Raw genomic sequence first — 14,874 nt, forward strand, 5'->3', positions numbered from 1 at the left:
CCTGAGAAAAGAATGGAGACGAGGAAACACTGTTTCTTAGAACGGAGACGTGGAAACACTTTTTCTCACAGAGAGTTGTGAAACATATAAGATTATTAAGGATTTGGACACGCTAGAGGCAGGAAACATGTTCCCGATGTTGGGGGAAGTCCAGAACCAGGGGCGACACACAGTGTAAGAATAAGGAGTAAGCCATTTAGAACGGAGACGAGGAAACACTTTTTCTCACAGTGAGTTGTGAGTCTGTGGAATTCTCTGCCTCAGAGGGCGGTGGAGGCCGGTTCTCTGGATGCTTTCAAGAGAGAGCTAGATAGAGCTCTTCAAGATAGCGGAGTCAGGGGATATGGGGAGAAGGCAGGAACGGGGTACTGATTGGGGATGATCAGCCATGATCACATTGAATGGTGGTGCTGGCTTGAAGGGCCGAATGGCCTCTACTCCTGCACCTATTGTCTGTCTCTCTCTCCCTGTGTGTGTGTGTGTGTGTTTAGTTTAGAGATACAGTGCAGAAACCGGCCATTCACTGACACTAACATGCACACACAAGGGACAATTTACATTTTTGTACCATAGAGTGATACAGCTAGTGACAATTTACCATAGAGAGCTCTCGCTCTCTGTTTAGCCGGAGCTACAGCGGGGACACTGAGAATCCCAGAGGGGGCAGAGAAACTAGAGGTATGACGAGGTTCGGAATGATGAACGACAAACACTTTAATGTTTAACAAGGAACTGCAGATGCTGGAAAAATCGAAGGTAGACAAAAATGCTGGAGAAACTCAGCGGGTGAGGCAGCATCTATGGAGCGAAGGAATGGGCGACGTTTCGGGTTGAGACCCTTGTTCAGACTGATGTGGGGGTGAGAAGAAAGGAAGAGGCAGAGATAGTGGGCTGTGGGAGAGCTGGGGAGGTGATGGGAAGGAGGGAGAAAGCAGGGACTACCTGAAATTGGAGTATTGATTGAAATTGAATGCATAATTGTCAGGTGAAAAGTCGCGGTGGAGGTTCTTTGTTCTGCGTACACAAGGTATACAAACAGTGGCCACCTAAAGGGCACCGAGAAAGTTAACCTGTGCCAGGTGCCCCTTTGTCACCATCCCACCTCACCCCCCTCCCCCCCCCCCACTGGATACCCCTCTGTTCCCGGTGACCCAGGAAAAGGGGCGGTGGAGGGTCTGGAGGAGGGTCTCGACCCGAAACTTCACCCCCTCCCTCCTTCTCTCCAGAGATGCTGCCCGCCCCGCTGAGTTACTCCAGCACTTTGTGTGTTGTCCACCTGGGTGTCCTTGTACACCGGTCACTGAAAGTTGGCATGCAGGTACAGCAGGCAGTGAAGAAAGCTAATGGAATGGTGGCCTTCATAACAAGACTATTTCAGTATAGGAGTAAAGAGGTTCTTCTACAGTTGTACAGGGCTCTGGTGAGACCACATCTGGAGTATTGTGTACAGTTTTGGTTTCCTAATTTGAGGAAGGACATCCTTGTGATTGAGGCAGTGCAGCGTAGGTTCACCAGATTGATCCCTGGGATGGCGGGACTGTCATATGTGGAAAGATTGAAAAGACGGCTTGTATTCACTGGAGTTTTTTTGTTTTTTTTAAGATTTTATTTTATTAGAAGTAAGTAGTCATATGGCACCAAAGTGCCTAATATATATTTTCATAATACATTTTATGTACAACTTCCTTTTTTTTTTTTTGTTACATTGAAAAAAATTAGAATAAGAAAAAGAAGTTAGATAGTAAAGGATAGAAAGATGTGAAATATATAGTGTGTGAAAAAAGAAAACGAGTAAATGAAGAAAGTTGAGAGAGAAAATAGAGAAAAGAAAATAAAATAAAAAAGAAAAGGAGATCATTATTTATAATCTTAACCAACCCTCGTCCAGTCCTGAAACAGTTCTTTTACAATTGTGTTGCACCATATGATTCCAAAAACATATAAAATTATAAAAGGACTGGACAAGCTAGATGCAGGAAAAATGTTCCCAATGTTGGGCGAGTCCAGAACCTGGGGCCACACACAGTCTTAGAATAAAGGGTTGAGGTGAGACTGAGGTGAGCCTCATTTAAGACTGAGGTGAGAAAAAACTTTTTCACCCAGAGGGTTGTGAATTTGTGGAATTCCCTGCCACAGAGAGCAGTGGAGGCCAAGTCACTGGATGGATTTAAGAGAGAGTTAGATAGAGCTCTAGGGGCTGGTGGAGTCAAGGGATATGGGGAGAAGGCAGGCACGGGTTATGATTGTGGACGATCAGCCATGATCACAATGAATGGCGGTGCTGGCTCGAAGGGCCGAATGGCCTCCTCCTCTACGTATTTTCTATGTTTCTCAGGGTGCGGAGGGGAGCGGGAACTGGTGGGAGCGTTGCACAACCGGAGGCGAGGGAGGGAGGGGGAGGTGAATGAGCAAGAAAGAAAGCAGAAGAGGTGACTCAGTGGTCTAGCAAGGCACAACGTCCAGTGCAGTCGGCAGCTGCGGTGGTCAGAGACACAGAGGAGTCGCCATGACCATCACCCTCCACCTTCTACTGCTCCACCTTGCTGTGGGTGAGTCGATCTCAGCGTTACTCTCCCACTCAACTCCCCCCCCCCCTTAACGACCCACTCCCTCAATAACCAGCCCCTCCCCCCCCTCCCCCACCCCCCCCTACCCCTTCCCCCCCCCCCCCCCCCCCACACCCTCAACCAACTCTCCTGCCCCCTCTCCCCCCTCTTCAATAATCTCTGAAAAAGTGGCAGGAAACATGTTCCCGATGTTGGAGGAGTCCAGAACCAGGGGCCACACACACACACAGTTTAAGAATAAGGGGTCGACCATTTAGAACGGAGATGAGGAAACACATTTTCACACACAGAGAGTGGTGAGTCTGTGAAATTCTCTGCCTCAGAGGGCGGTGGAGGCAGGTTCTCTGAATGCTTTGAAGAGAGAGCTAGATAGGGCTCTTAAAGATAGCGGAGTCAGGGGATATGTGGAGAAGGCAGGAATGGGGTACTGATTGGGGATGATCAGCCGTGATCACATTGAACGGCAGTGCTGGCTCGAAGGGCCTATTGTCTATTAAATATAGAATATAGCTCCACTCCTTCCTGTTTGAGATCTATCAGAAGCGCAGCATCCACAGAGCCATCTCCATTATTAAGGACCCCCTATCACCCATCACACCACAGCTTCTCCATTCTGCCATCTGGGAAGAGGTACAGGGGCATCAGCTGTAGAACCAGCAGGATGCTACACAGCTTCTTCCCACAGGCAATAAGACTGGTTAACGGACTGTGTCCCCTCCCCATACATCATACACAAACACACCTAACCTCGCTCACACTTTGACAGCTAGATACCTGTCAAAGCAAAGCCACCGTCCGGTCTGAATGTCTGTTTTTAGTTCAATTTTAAAGTCTATTTTAGATAAGTTAATTTTAAAGTTGTATGTATTTATTCTGTTTATATTAACTGCACTGACAGGAACTGATGGAGAAACATTTTTTTGTTTCTTCTGTGTATGTGAGTACTCAGTGAAAATGACATTAGAGTAAATACTGAATACTAAATAACATCTCTGGAAAAGAGTTACAGACTGGGATAGAATATAATCCAGGATTTTTGGGAGGTTTATATGGAGAATAACATCCATGGGTATTTGGAAAGAACTGCAGACAGATGCTGGTTTAAACCGAAGATAAGACACAAAATGCTGGAGTAACTCAGCGGGACAGGCAGCGTCTCAGGAGAGAAGGAATGGGTGACGTTTCAGGTCAAGACCCTTCTTCAGTCTGGTTATAGATATGGGAAACGAGAGATATAGACGGTGATGTGGAGAGATAAAGAACAATGAATGAAAGATAAGCAACAAAAGTAATGATGATGTAGGAAACAGGCCGTTGTTGGCTGTTTGCTGGGTGAGAACGAGAAGCTGGTGCGACTTGGGTGGGGGAGACTGATGGCAGTCTTGACCCGAAACGTCACCCATTCCTTCTCTCCAGAGATGCTGCCTGTCCCGCTGAGTTACTCCAGCATTTTGTGTCTACGGTTTAAACCAGCATCTGCAGTTCCTTTCTACACGCGGTCACGGTGGTGCAGCGGTAGAGTTGCTGCCTTGCAACAAATGCAGCGCCGGAGACCCGTGTTCGATCCCGACTACGGGCGCTGTCTGTACGGAGTTTGCACGTTCTCCCCGTGACCTGCGTGGGTTTTCTCCGAGATCTTCGGTCTCCTCCCACACTCCAAAGACGTGCAGGTTTGTAGGTGAATTGGCTTGGTATAAAGTGTAAAAGTTGTCCCTAGTGTGTGTAGGATAGTGTTAGTGTGCGGGGATCGCTGGTCGGCACGGACCCGGAGGGCCGAAGGGCCTGTTTCCGCGCTGTATCTCTAAACTGGACTAAACTGAACTGCAGATGCTGATTTAAACAGAAGAAAGGCACAAAATGCTGGAGTAACTTAGATTCCCGTGTGACCTTTGCCCTTTACACCTTGCCCCCATCCCACAGCGTTGACCGACGGCGGCAATGGCTACCTGGTGGATCAGCCGGAACAGGTGAATGGAGTGGAAGGGGGGTCCGTCACCCTGCCCTGCTCCTTCTCGTACCCGGTCAACCTCAGGCCCCGAGGCTTTGACGTCTCTTGGAGGTTCGGGGAGTTTCACGGGCAGTTTATCTTCAACCGTTCGCAAGCCATCATTCACAGCCGCTACAAGGGCCGGATCACATTCGTGGGCTCCCCCATCCGAGACCACACCGCCTCCATCCGCTTGGACAACCTGAGAAGAAACGACTCGGGCAGGTACTTCTGTCGGGTCAAGATCCTCGGAGAACGTAACGATGTTTGCCAGAGCATTACGGGAACTCTTCTGTCAGTTGGAGGTGAGCAATTTAAATCTTTAGCCCTGAACTTGGCCTTGCACATAGAACAGGACAGCACGAGAACAGGCCCTTCGGCCCACGGTGAGTCTAGGACCAGAGGTCACAGCGGGACTGGGTCTGTACTCGCTAGAGTTTAGAAGGATGAGGGGTGAGGTTGCCAACTTTCTCACTCCCAAATTCCTTTGGGTGCTCCGGTTTCCTCCCACATCCAAAAGACCATCGGCCCGAGTGTGTGGGGAGGAACTGCAGATGCTGGTTTACATCGAAGATAGACACAAAATGATGGAGTAATTCAGCGGGACAGGCAGCATCTCCGGAGAGAAGGAATGGGTGACAAAGAATAGGCTCGCCCACTTTCCCCACTCCCAAATAAGGGACAAAAGGTCAAAATACGGGACAAATTCCCCCACGGCAATTCGTTGACTGACTCGGCCGTGGCTGGGTGAATGATGAGTTGGCCCGGGTGTTGGCTCGCACACATAGCCCAGCCGGCGGGCCAGCTGAGGAGTTTTGGCCCGGGGGGCCGCGCGCACAGTCCGGCGCTCCGTCCAACTCACGAACTGACGATCGGCCGTGAGAAGGAGGGTGGTGGTGGTGGTGTAGGCGGTCAGCGAAGGTCGGACAGCCGACACCACCACCACTGGCCGACGGGCGAGGCGCCGCTGCTGCTGCACTCTACGGGCTGCACTACATCGGGGACGGGTGAGGCGGGGTCCGACCCGACAGTCCCCTCGACCCGAGTAGTAGCGGTCAAATACGGGACAAGGGCAGTCCCGTACGGGACAAACCAATTTAACCCAAAGTTGGTAAGAAAGTGGGATAACATAGAATAGAGGGAACGGGCGATGAATGGTCAGCGTGGACAAGTGAAAGGCCTGGATAGAGTGGATGTGGAGAGGATGGTTCCACTAGTGGGAGAGTCTAGGACTAGAGGGCACAGCCTCAGAATAAAAGGACGTTCCTGTAGGAATAAGATGAGGAGGAATTTCTTTAGTCAGAGGGTGGTGATTCTTTGCCACAGACGGCTGTGGAGGCCACAAGTCAGTGGATATATTTAAGGCGGAGATAGATAGATTCTTGATTAGTGCGGATGTCAGGGGTTATGGGGAGAAGGCAGGAGAATGGGGTTAGGAGGGTGAGATAGATCGGCCATGATTGGATGGCGGAGTAGACTCGATGGGCTGAATGGCCTAATTCTGCTTCTATTACTAATGACTTTATGGGCAGTGGGCTTCAAACTATCGGGTGTTGGGTCAAGGGGGGGGGGAGGAGATGTTTGCAAGGGAGGGGCTCATTATTTCTCTGCTTCAATACCCCACAGAGAGGCCCAGCGTCCCGGTGACTGTCGAAAGCACCACCTCCACAGAGAGGCCCAACGTCACGGTGACTGTTGAACATACCACCCCCGGGGGAACTCCACCCTGGCTACCCTTCGGTGCAGGGGGCTGTGGCCTGGTGTTGCTGCTGCAGCTTATTTCTCGGACGGTGGTGTTGCTGCTGCTGCTTATCGCTGGGGTGGTCATCTGCATCCATCAGAGGGAGAGAAAGAGGAAAGGTGAGTGATGTTCTGGGAGGTCCATCACACTGGGAGGACCATCACTCTGGGAGTTCCATCACTCTGGGAGGTCCACCACACTGGGAGGTCCATCACACTGGGAGACCATCACTCTGGGAGGTCCATCACTCTGGGAGGTCCATCACTCTGGGAGGTCCCTCAGCTTGCAGCTCCAGGGACCCGGGTTCGATCCAGACTACGGGTGCTGTCTGTACGGAGTTTGCACGTTCTCCCCGTGACCTGCGTGGGTTTTCTCCGAGATCTTCGGTTTCCTCCCACACTCCAAAGTCGCACAGGTTTGTAGGCTAATTGGCTTTGGTATAAGTGTAAATTGTCCCTAGTGTGTGTGTGTGTGTGTAGGATAGTGTTAGTGTGCGGGTATCGCTGGTCGGCGCGGACACGTTGGGCCGAAGGGCCTGTTTCCGCACTGTATCTCTGAACTAAACTAAAGGCCTCACGCAAGAAGCAGCAGACACCATTGTGTGCAGACGCCAAGAAGTGTGTTCGGCTCCGGGTGGAACAACTTCTAATCTTGTGACGTTGACTGGATAAGAAGATCTCCGCAGATGGTGCAGTGGAGGTGGCATGCTATCCAGTCGGCAGAGAGACATCTCATCTTTCCAATCGAGCCGTTTACAGTGTACAGTTTAGAGAGACAGCATTGTTTACGAGAGAACTGCAGATGCTGGAAAAATCGAAGGTAGACAAAAAATGCTGGAGAAGCTCAGCGGGTGAGGCAGCATCTATGGAGCGAAGGAATAGGTGACGTTTCGGGTCGACACCCTTCTTCAACCTGACCACCCCCCCCACACATCAGTCTGAAGAAGGGTCTCGACCCGAAACATCACCAGAGGGCAGTTGGGCTTGTACACTCTGGGGTTTAGAAGGATGAGAGGATATCTTATTGAAACATATAAGATTGTTAAGGGTTTGTACACGCTAGAGGCGTGAAACATGTTCCCAATGTTGGGGGAGTCCAGAACCAGGGGCCACACAGTTTAAGAATAAGGGGTAAGCCATTAAAATGGAGACGAGGAAACAATTTTTCTCACAGAGTGGTGAGTCTGTGGAATTCTCTGCCTCAGAGGGCGGTGTGAGTCTGTATGAGTGTGTGTACGTGTTTGTGAGTGTGTGTCTTTGTTTGTGTGTATGAGTGTGTCTTTGTGTGAGTGTGTCTGTGTGAGTGTATGTGTGTGCACTCTGCTTGAAATGCTGTGAAATTGGATTTGCTGGCCTGCACTCTGCTTCACGTGCTGTGAGATTGGATTTGCAGGCCTGCACAATGATGACTTTTGAGGTAAATTCTCAGATTTTCTTTGTTAACATTTGACTGCTCAATCTCTCTACATTAAAATTGTCTTTTTTTAAAATATCAACAGCAAAGAATGTTCAAGAGGCAGTGAGCAGCGGAACACAACAAGAGAAACAAGAAAGAACTTAATAAATCTCATCTTTAACATTTAAATAGTTGTCATATTTTAAGTCATTCACATTTTAAACTTTAATAAATCCTTTTTCCACTTGCCATGCCTGCGTGTTCTTCATCACAATGGGAACCTAATAGGCAGGAATGGCTGCACCGTCGGAGAGCCACTAAGAGTGCATGGGGGGGAGGTTGAGGGGAGATGGACTGAATGTGTGGGGGGGAGGGGAATGGCAAGGAGCAGAGTGGGGGGAGTTGAAGGGTGGAGAGGTGACTGGCGAACTGCCACCACACCAGCTGTGAGTGACTGGACTGCCAGCCCACCAGCCATGAGTAAGGGAACTGCCATCCCATCAGCTGAAAGTGACTGAAGTGCCAGCCCGCCAGCCATGACTTAGTGAACTGCCAGCCCACCAGCCATGACTCACTGAACTGCAAGTCCAATAATCCATTCAGTCCACATTGTCCATACTGGCCCTCTGGAAACCAGTCCCTTCGACCCACAACACCCATACTAGTGCTCCAGAACCCCGCCCCCCTCCCCCCCCACTGGCCAGCAATATTTGAATTGGTGGAGAGGTGGAATATTGCGTTGGGGGACCAGCCCTCCCATGTGAAGTTGGGACCCAACGGGTCCCACTTAGTCTAGTATATATGGTAAACAACTGGGGTCCCAGCACCGAGCCTTGCGGCACTTCACTGGTCACTGCCTGCCAATCTGAAAAGGACCCGTTAATTCCTATTCGTTGCTTCAGTGGGCAGAAGGGCCTGTTTCAGTGCCATGTCTCAAGTCCAAAATAAAGGAGAAGAGACGGGCCCTTCAGCACCCGCAGTGCAGTGAGTGGACAGCAGAGGGCGGGCAGCGTCCGTAGTCGGGATTGAACCTGGGGTGGAGGAAGGAACTGCAGTCGCTGGTTTAAGTCGAAGATCGACGCAAAATGCTGGAGTAACTCAGCGGGTGAGGCATCGTCTATGGAGCGAAGGAATAGGTGACGTTTCGGAACGAGACCCTTCTTCAGACTGATGTGGAGGGGGGGGGGGGGCGGGAAGAAGAAAGGAAGAGGCGGAGACAGTGGGCTGTGGGGGAGCTGGGAAAGGGAGGGGAAGGAGGGAGAAAGCAGGGACTACCTGAAATTGGAGGTCAATGTTCATACCGCTGGGGTGTAAACTGCCCAAGCGGAATATGAGGTGCTGCTCCTCCAATATGCGGTGGGACTCACTCTGGCCATGGAGGAGGCCCAGGACAGAAAGGTGGGATTGGGAATGGGAATGGGAGGGGGAGTTGAAGTGCTGAGCCACCGGGAGATCAGGTTGGTTATTGCGGACCGAGCGGAAGTGTTGGGCGAAACGATGCGCTTGGTCTCACCGATGTAGAGCAGCCGACACCTAGACCAGCGATGATGATGCAATAGATGAGGTTGGAGGAGATGCAGGTGAACCTCTGCCTCACCTGGAACGACTGCTTGGGTCCTTGGATGGAGTCGAGGGGGGGGGGGGAGGTAAAGCGACAGGTGTGGCATTTCCTGCGGTTGCAAGGGGGAAAGTACCAGGGGAGGGGTTTGGGTGGGAAGGGACGAATTGGTGAGGTTTCGGGTCGAGACCCTTCTTCGGACTGAACGCGAGGGTCTCTGGCGCTGTGAGGTGGCGGCTCTACCCGCCGATCGACAGTGGTGGGCAAAGATCCTATAGCGAGCAAGATAGACCACTCGACCAACAAGACGTAGTGAGGCCATGGGCAGATTCACGGGGTAATCTTCAGCCCCATTTCCGTAACCGGCTTCCGTCTCCGCTACAAAGATCCCATAGCACGGGGAGAACGTGCAAACTCCGTGCAGACAGCGCCCGCAGTCGGGATCGAACCCGGGTCTCTGGCGCTGCGAGGCAGCAGCTCTACCCGCTGCGCCACCCTGACGTCGACCAACAAATCTGTCCAACTCCTGGTTTAATCCAGACAACTCCTCTGCCTGAAAACACTGCCAGAGGTTCATGCTGACAAGCTGCTGAATCAGTGACTGTGCTGAATAAAATGGTGTCTTCAGATCAACATGTCCTCTGTTACTCATCTCTCTCTACCCCCCCTCTCTCTCTCCCCCTCTTTTTTTCTCTTTCTCTCTCTCTCTTGCTCTCTTGGTCTCTCTCTTTCTCTTCTCTCCCTCCATCTCTCTCTCTGTGTCTGTTTCTCTTTTCAATTTCAATTCAATTTAAAACTTTATTGGCATGATAAAAATACATTGCTATATTGCCAAAGTATAAAACATGACATCCATATTTGAAATGCATCAGTATAAATACAAGTCTACAGTGCATGGATAGATATGTCCCTGTACATAAACTCACAATAGGCCTATAGCCCTTTATTGATGCTACACATTCTTGCAGCTGTAAGCAGTACAACACAATAGCAAGTTTAGCAATTCAATATTCATTTCTTAGTGTTAGTTAATGTCGATTAGTGTGTGCGTACATATGTGCATGTTGGTCATTCACCGTCTCTCAGGTTGGGGCATGCTGTTACGTATTGTGCACCAAGATGTGCTGTATTTCCTTCGCCAAGGATTATTCTTAGTTTTGATGTATCATCTAGTTCTTTAAAATCAGGGGTTGCCACACTGAGTTTGTCAAAGTATGCTTTCCTTGTTTTGTCAATTTTATTGCATTTTAGGAGGAAGTGCACCTCTGTTTCAACCTCATCTGTCAAACAGTGGCCGCATTTTCTGTTTTCTCTTGGTTGCCAGAATCTCTTCTGTCTTCCTTTTTCAACTGCCAAATAGTGGTCACTTAACCTGTATTTGGTGAGGGTCTGTCTCTGCTCTATGTCTCTAACAGTTGAGAGATAGTCTGCCAATTTATAATCTCTTTTTAGGGCACGGTAACATTCTAATCTGCTTTGGCTTTTGGTTTCTTTATCCCAATGTCCCAAGTACGTTTCTTTACATTGTTTGATAATTTGGTTCACTCTAACTGGTGATTGGGGGTCAGTATTGATCTGGGGCCGGTCAGGGTTTAACTGGATAGGGTTTAACTGAATAGGGGTAGTTAGTCTCAGTACCAACTGACACAGGGAACTCTTTTCTGGGTTCCCCTCTTGTGTTTGAAGGGCTTTAAACTGGAGGGTATCTGGGGGGCTAGATTTAAGGTGATTCCAAAAATTTAGGGCTCTGGATATTCATTATCAGTGGGTATCTGCCTAGTTCCACCCTACATGCATTTGTTGGTGTTTCCCTTTGGATACGGAGGATGTTCCGACAAAATTCCGCATGCATTGCCTCTGTTGTATGTTTTTCCCATTTACTATAACTATGGTGACTGAGCGGACCCCATACTTCGCTACCATAAAGCACAATAGGCTGGATTACACTGTCAAATATTTTAAACCAGATTTTAATTGGGATTTGGATGTTGTAGAATCTTCTCTCTCTCTCTCTTGCTCTTTTGGTCTCTTTCTCTTCTCTCTCTCTGTCTCTCTCTCTCTGTATATCTCTCTCTTTTGCTCTCTCTCTCTCTCTGTCTCTGTCTCTCTGTCTGAGAAAAGAATGGAGACGAGGAAACACTGTTTCTTAGAACGGAGACGTGGAAACACTTTTTCTCACAGAGTTGTGAAACATATAAGATTATTAAGGATTTGGACACGCTAGAGGCAGGAAACATGTTCCCGATGTTGGGGGAAGTCCAGAACCAGGGGCGACACACAGTGTAAGAATAAGGAGTAAGCCATTTAGAACGGAGACGAGGAAACACTTTTTCTCACAGTGAGTTGTGAGTCTGTGGAATTCTCTGCCTCAGAGGGCAGTGGAGGCCGGTTCTCTGGATGCTTTCAAGAGAGAGCTAGATAGGGCTCTTAAAGATAGCGGAGTCAGGGGATATGGGGAGAAGGCAGGAACGGGGTACTGATTGGGGATGATCAGCCATGATCACATTGAATGGTGGTGCTGGCTTGAAGGGCCGAATGGCCTCTACTCCTGCACCTATTGTCTGTCTCTCTCTCCCTGTGTGTGTGTGTGTGTGTTTAGTTTAGAGATACAGTGCAGAAACCGGCCATTCACTGACACTAACATGCACACACAAGGGACAATTTACATTTTTGTACCATACAGTGATACAGCTAGTGACAATTTACCATAGAGAGCTCTCGCTCTCTGTTTAGCCGGAGCTACAGCGGGGACACTGAGAATCCCAGAGGGGGCAGAGAAACTAGAGGTATGACGAGGTTCGGAACGATGAACGACAAACACTTTAATGTTTAACAAGGAACTGCAGATGCTGGAAAAATCGAAGGTAGACAAAAATGCTGGAGAAACTCAGCGGGTGAGGCAGCATCTATGGAGCGAAGGAATGGGTGACGTTTCGGGTCGAGACCCTTGTTCAGACTGATGTGGGGGTGGTGGAGGGAAGAAAGGAAGAGGCGGAGACAGTGGGCTGTGGAAGAGCTGGGGAGGTGATGGGAAGGAGGGAGAAAGTAGGGACTACCTGAAATTGGAGTATTGATTGAAATTGAATGCATAATTGTCAGGTGAAAAGTCGCGGTGGAGGTTCTTTGTTCTGCGTACACAAGGTATACAAACAGTGGCCACCTAAAGGGCACCGAGAAAGTTAACCTGTGCCAGGTGCTCCTTTGTCACCGTCCCACCCCACCCCCCTCCCCCCCCCCACTGGATACCCCTCTGTTCCCAGTGACCCAGGAAAAGGGGCGGTGGAGGGTCTGGAGGAGGGTCTCGACCCGAAACTTCACCCCCTCCCTCCTTCTCTCCAGAGATGCTGCCCGCCCCGCTGAGTTACTCCAGCACTTTGTGTGTTGTCCACCTGGGTGTCCTTGTACACCGGTCACTGAAAGTTGGCGTGCAGGTACAGCAGGCAGTGAAGAAAGCTAATGGAATGGTGGCCTTCATAACAAGAGGATTTCAGTATAGGAGTAAAGAGGTTCTTCTACAGTTGTACAGGGCTCTGGTGAGACCACATCTGGAGTATTGTGTACAGTTTTGGTTTCCTAATTTGAGGAAGGACATCCTTGTGATTGAGGCAGTGCAGCGTAGGTTCACCAGATTGATCCCTGGGATGGCGGGACTGTCATATGTGGAAAGATTGAAAAGACTAGGCTTGTATTCACTGGAGTTTTTTTGTTTTTTTTAAGATTTTATTTTATTAGAAGTAAGTAGTCATATGGCACCAAAGTGCCTAATATATATTTTCATAATACATTTTATGTACAACTTCCTTTTTTTTTTTTTTGTTACATTGAAAAAAATTAGAATAAGAAAAAGAAGTTAGATAGTAAAGGATAGAAAGATGTGAAATATATAGTGTGTGAAAAAAGAAAACGAGTAAATGAAGAAAGTTGAGAGAGAAAATAGAGAAAAGAAAATAAAATAAAAAAGAAAAGGAGATCATTATTTATAATCTTAACCAACCCTCGTCCAGTCCTGAAACAGTTCTTTTACAATTGTGTTGCACCATATGATTCCAAAAAACATATAAAATTATAAAAGGACTGGACAAGCTAGATGCAGGAAAAATGTTCCCAATGTTGGGCGAGTCCAGAACCTGGGGCCACACACAGTCTTAGAATAAAGGGTTGAGGTGAGACTGAGGTGAGCCTCATTTAAGACTGAGGTGAGAAAAAACTTTTTCACCCAGAGGGTTGTGAATTTGTGGAATTCCCTGCCACAGAGAGCAGTGGAGGCCAAGTCACTGGATGGATTTAAGAGAGAGTTAGATAGAGCTCTAGGGGCTGGTGGAGTCAAGGGATATGGGGAGAAGGCAGGCACGGGTTATTGATTGTGGACGATCAGCCATGATCACAATGAATGGCGGTGCTGGCTCGAAGGGCCGAATGGCCTCCTCCTCTACGTATTTTCTATGTTTCTCAGGGTGCGGAGGGGAGCGGGAACTGGTGGGAGCGATGCACAACCGGAGGCGAGGGAGGGAGGGGGAGGTGAATGAGCAAGAAAGAAAGCAGAAGAGGTGACTCAGTGGTCTAGCAAGGCACAACGTCCAGTGCAGTCGGCAGCTGCGGTGGTCAGAGACACAGAGGAGTCGCCATGACCTTCACCCTCCACCTTCTACTGCTCCACCTTGCTGTGGGTGAGTCGATCTCAGCGTTACTCTCCCACTCAACTCCCCCCCCCCTTAACGACCCACTCCCTCAATAACCAGCCTCTCCCCCCCTCCCCAATCCCCCCCTACCTTCCCTCCCTCCCCCCCCCCCCCACCCTCAACCAACTCTCCTGCCCCCTCTCCCCCCTCTTCAATAATCTCTGAAAAAGTGGCAGGAAACATGTTCCCGATGTTGGGGGAGTCCAGAACCAGGGGCCACACACACACAGTTTAAGAATAAGGGGTCGACCATTTAGAACGGAGATGAGGAAACACATTTTCACACACAGAGTGGTGAGTCTGTGAAATTCTCTGCCTCAGAGGGCGGTGGAGGCAGGTTCTCTGAATGCTTTGAAGAGAGAGCTAGATAGGGCTCTTAAAGATAGCGGAGTCAGGGGATATGTGGAGAAGGCAGGAATGGGGTACTGATTGGGGATGATCAGCCGTGATCACATTGAACGGCAGTGCTGGCTCGAAGGGCCTATTGTCTATTAAATATAGAATATAGCTCCACTCCTTCCTGTTTGAGATCTATCAGAAGCGCAGCATCCACAGAGCCATCTCCATTATTAAGGACCCCCTATCACCCATCACACCACAGCTTCTCCATTCTGCCATCTGGGAAGAGGTACAGGGGCATCAGCTGTAGAACCAGCAGGATGCTACACAGCTTCTTCCCACAGGCAATAAGACTGGTTAACGGACTGTGTCCCCTCCCCATACATCATACACAAACACACCTAACCTCGCTCACACTTTGACAGCTAGATACCTGTCAAAGCAAAGCCACCGTCCGGTCTGAATGTCTGTTTTTAGTTCAATTTTAAAGTCTATTTTAGATAAGTTAATTTTAAAGTTGTATGTATTTATTCTGTTTATATTAACTGCACTGACAGGAACTGATGGAGAAACATTTTTTTGTTTCTTCTGTGTATGTGAGTACTCAG

The 14,874-nt window shown here is 49.2% G+C and overlaps 1 protein-coding gene across 1 annotated transcript; it reads left to right on the top strand.

Annotated features, from left to right (window-relative positions):
* Positions 1-2,435: 2,435 nt before the first annotated feature.
* Positions 2,436-13,799, top strand: LOC116970323 (paired immunoglobulin-like type 2 receptor beta). Its single transcript, XM_033016992.1, has 5 exons — positions 2,436-2,549; positions 4,488-4,859; positions 6,181-6,414; positions 7,794-7,835; positions 13,702-13,799. The coding sequence occupies exons 1-5, from the start codon at positions 2,507-2,509 to the stop codon at positions 13,797-13,799; spliced, it is 789 nt and encodes a 262-aa protein (XP_032872883.1). The 5' UTR covers positions 2,436-2,506.
* The last annotated feature ends 1,075 nt before the right edge of the window (positions 13,800-14,874 follow it).

The sequence above is a fragment of the Amblyraja radiata genome, unplaced genomic scaffold (assembly GCF_010909765.2).
Source record: "Amblyraja radiata isolate CabotCenter1 unplaced genomic scaffold, sAmbRad1.1.pri scaffold_748_ctg1, whole genome shotgun sequence".
In the NCBI taxonomy this organism is placed as follows: Eukaryota; Metazoa; Chordata; class Chondrichthyes; order Rajiformes; family Rajidae; genus Amblyraja; species Amblyraja radiata.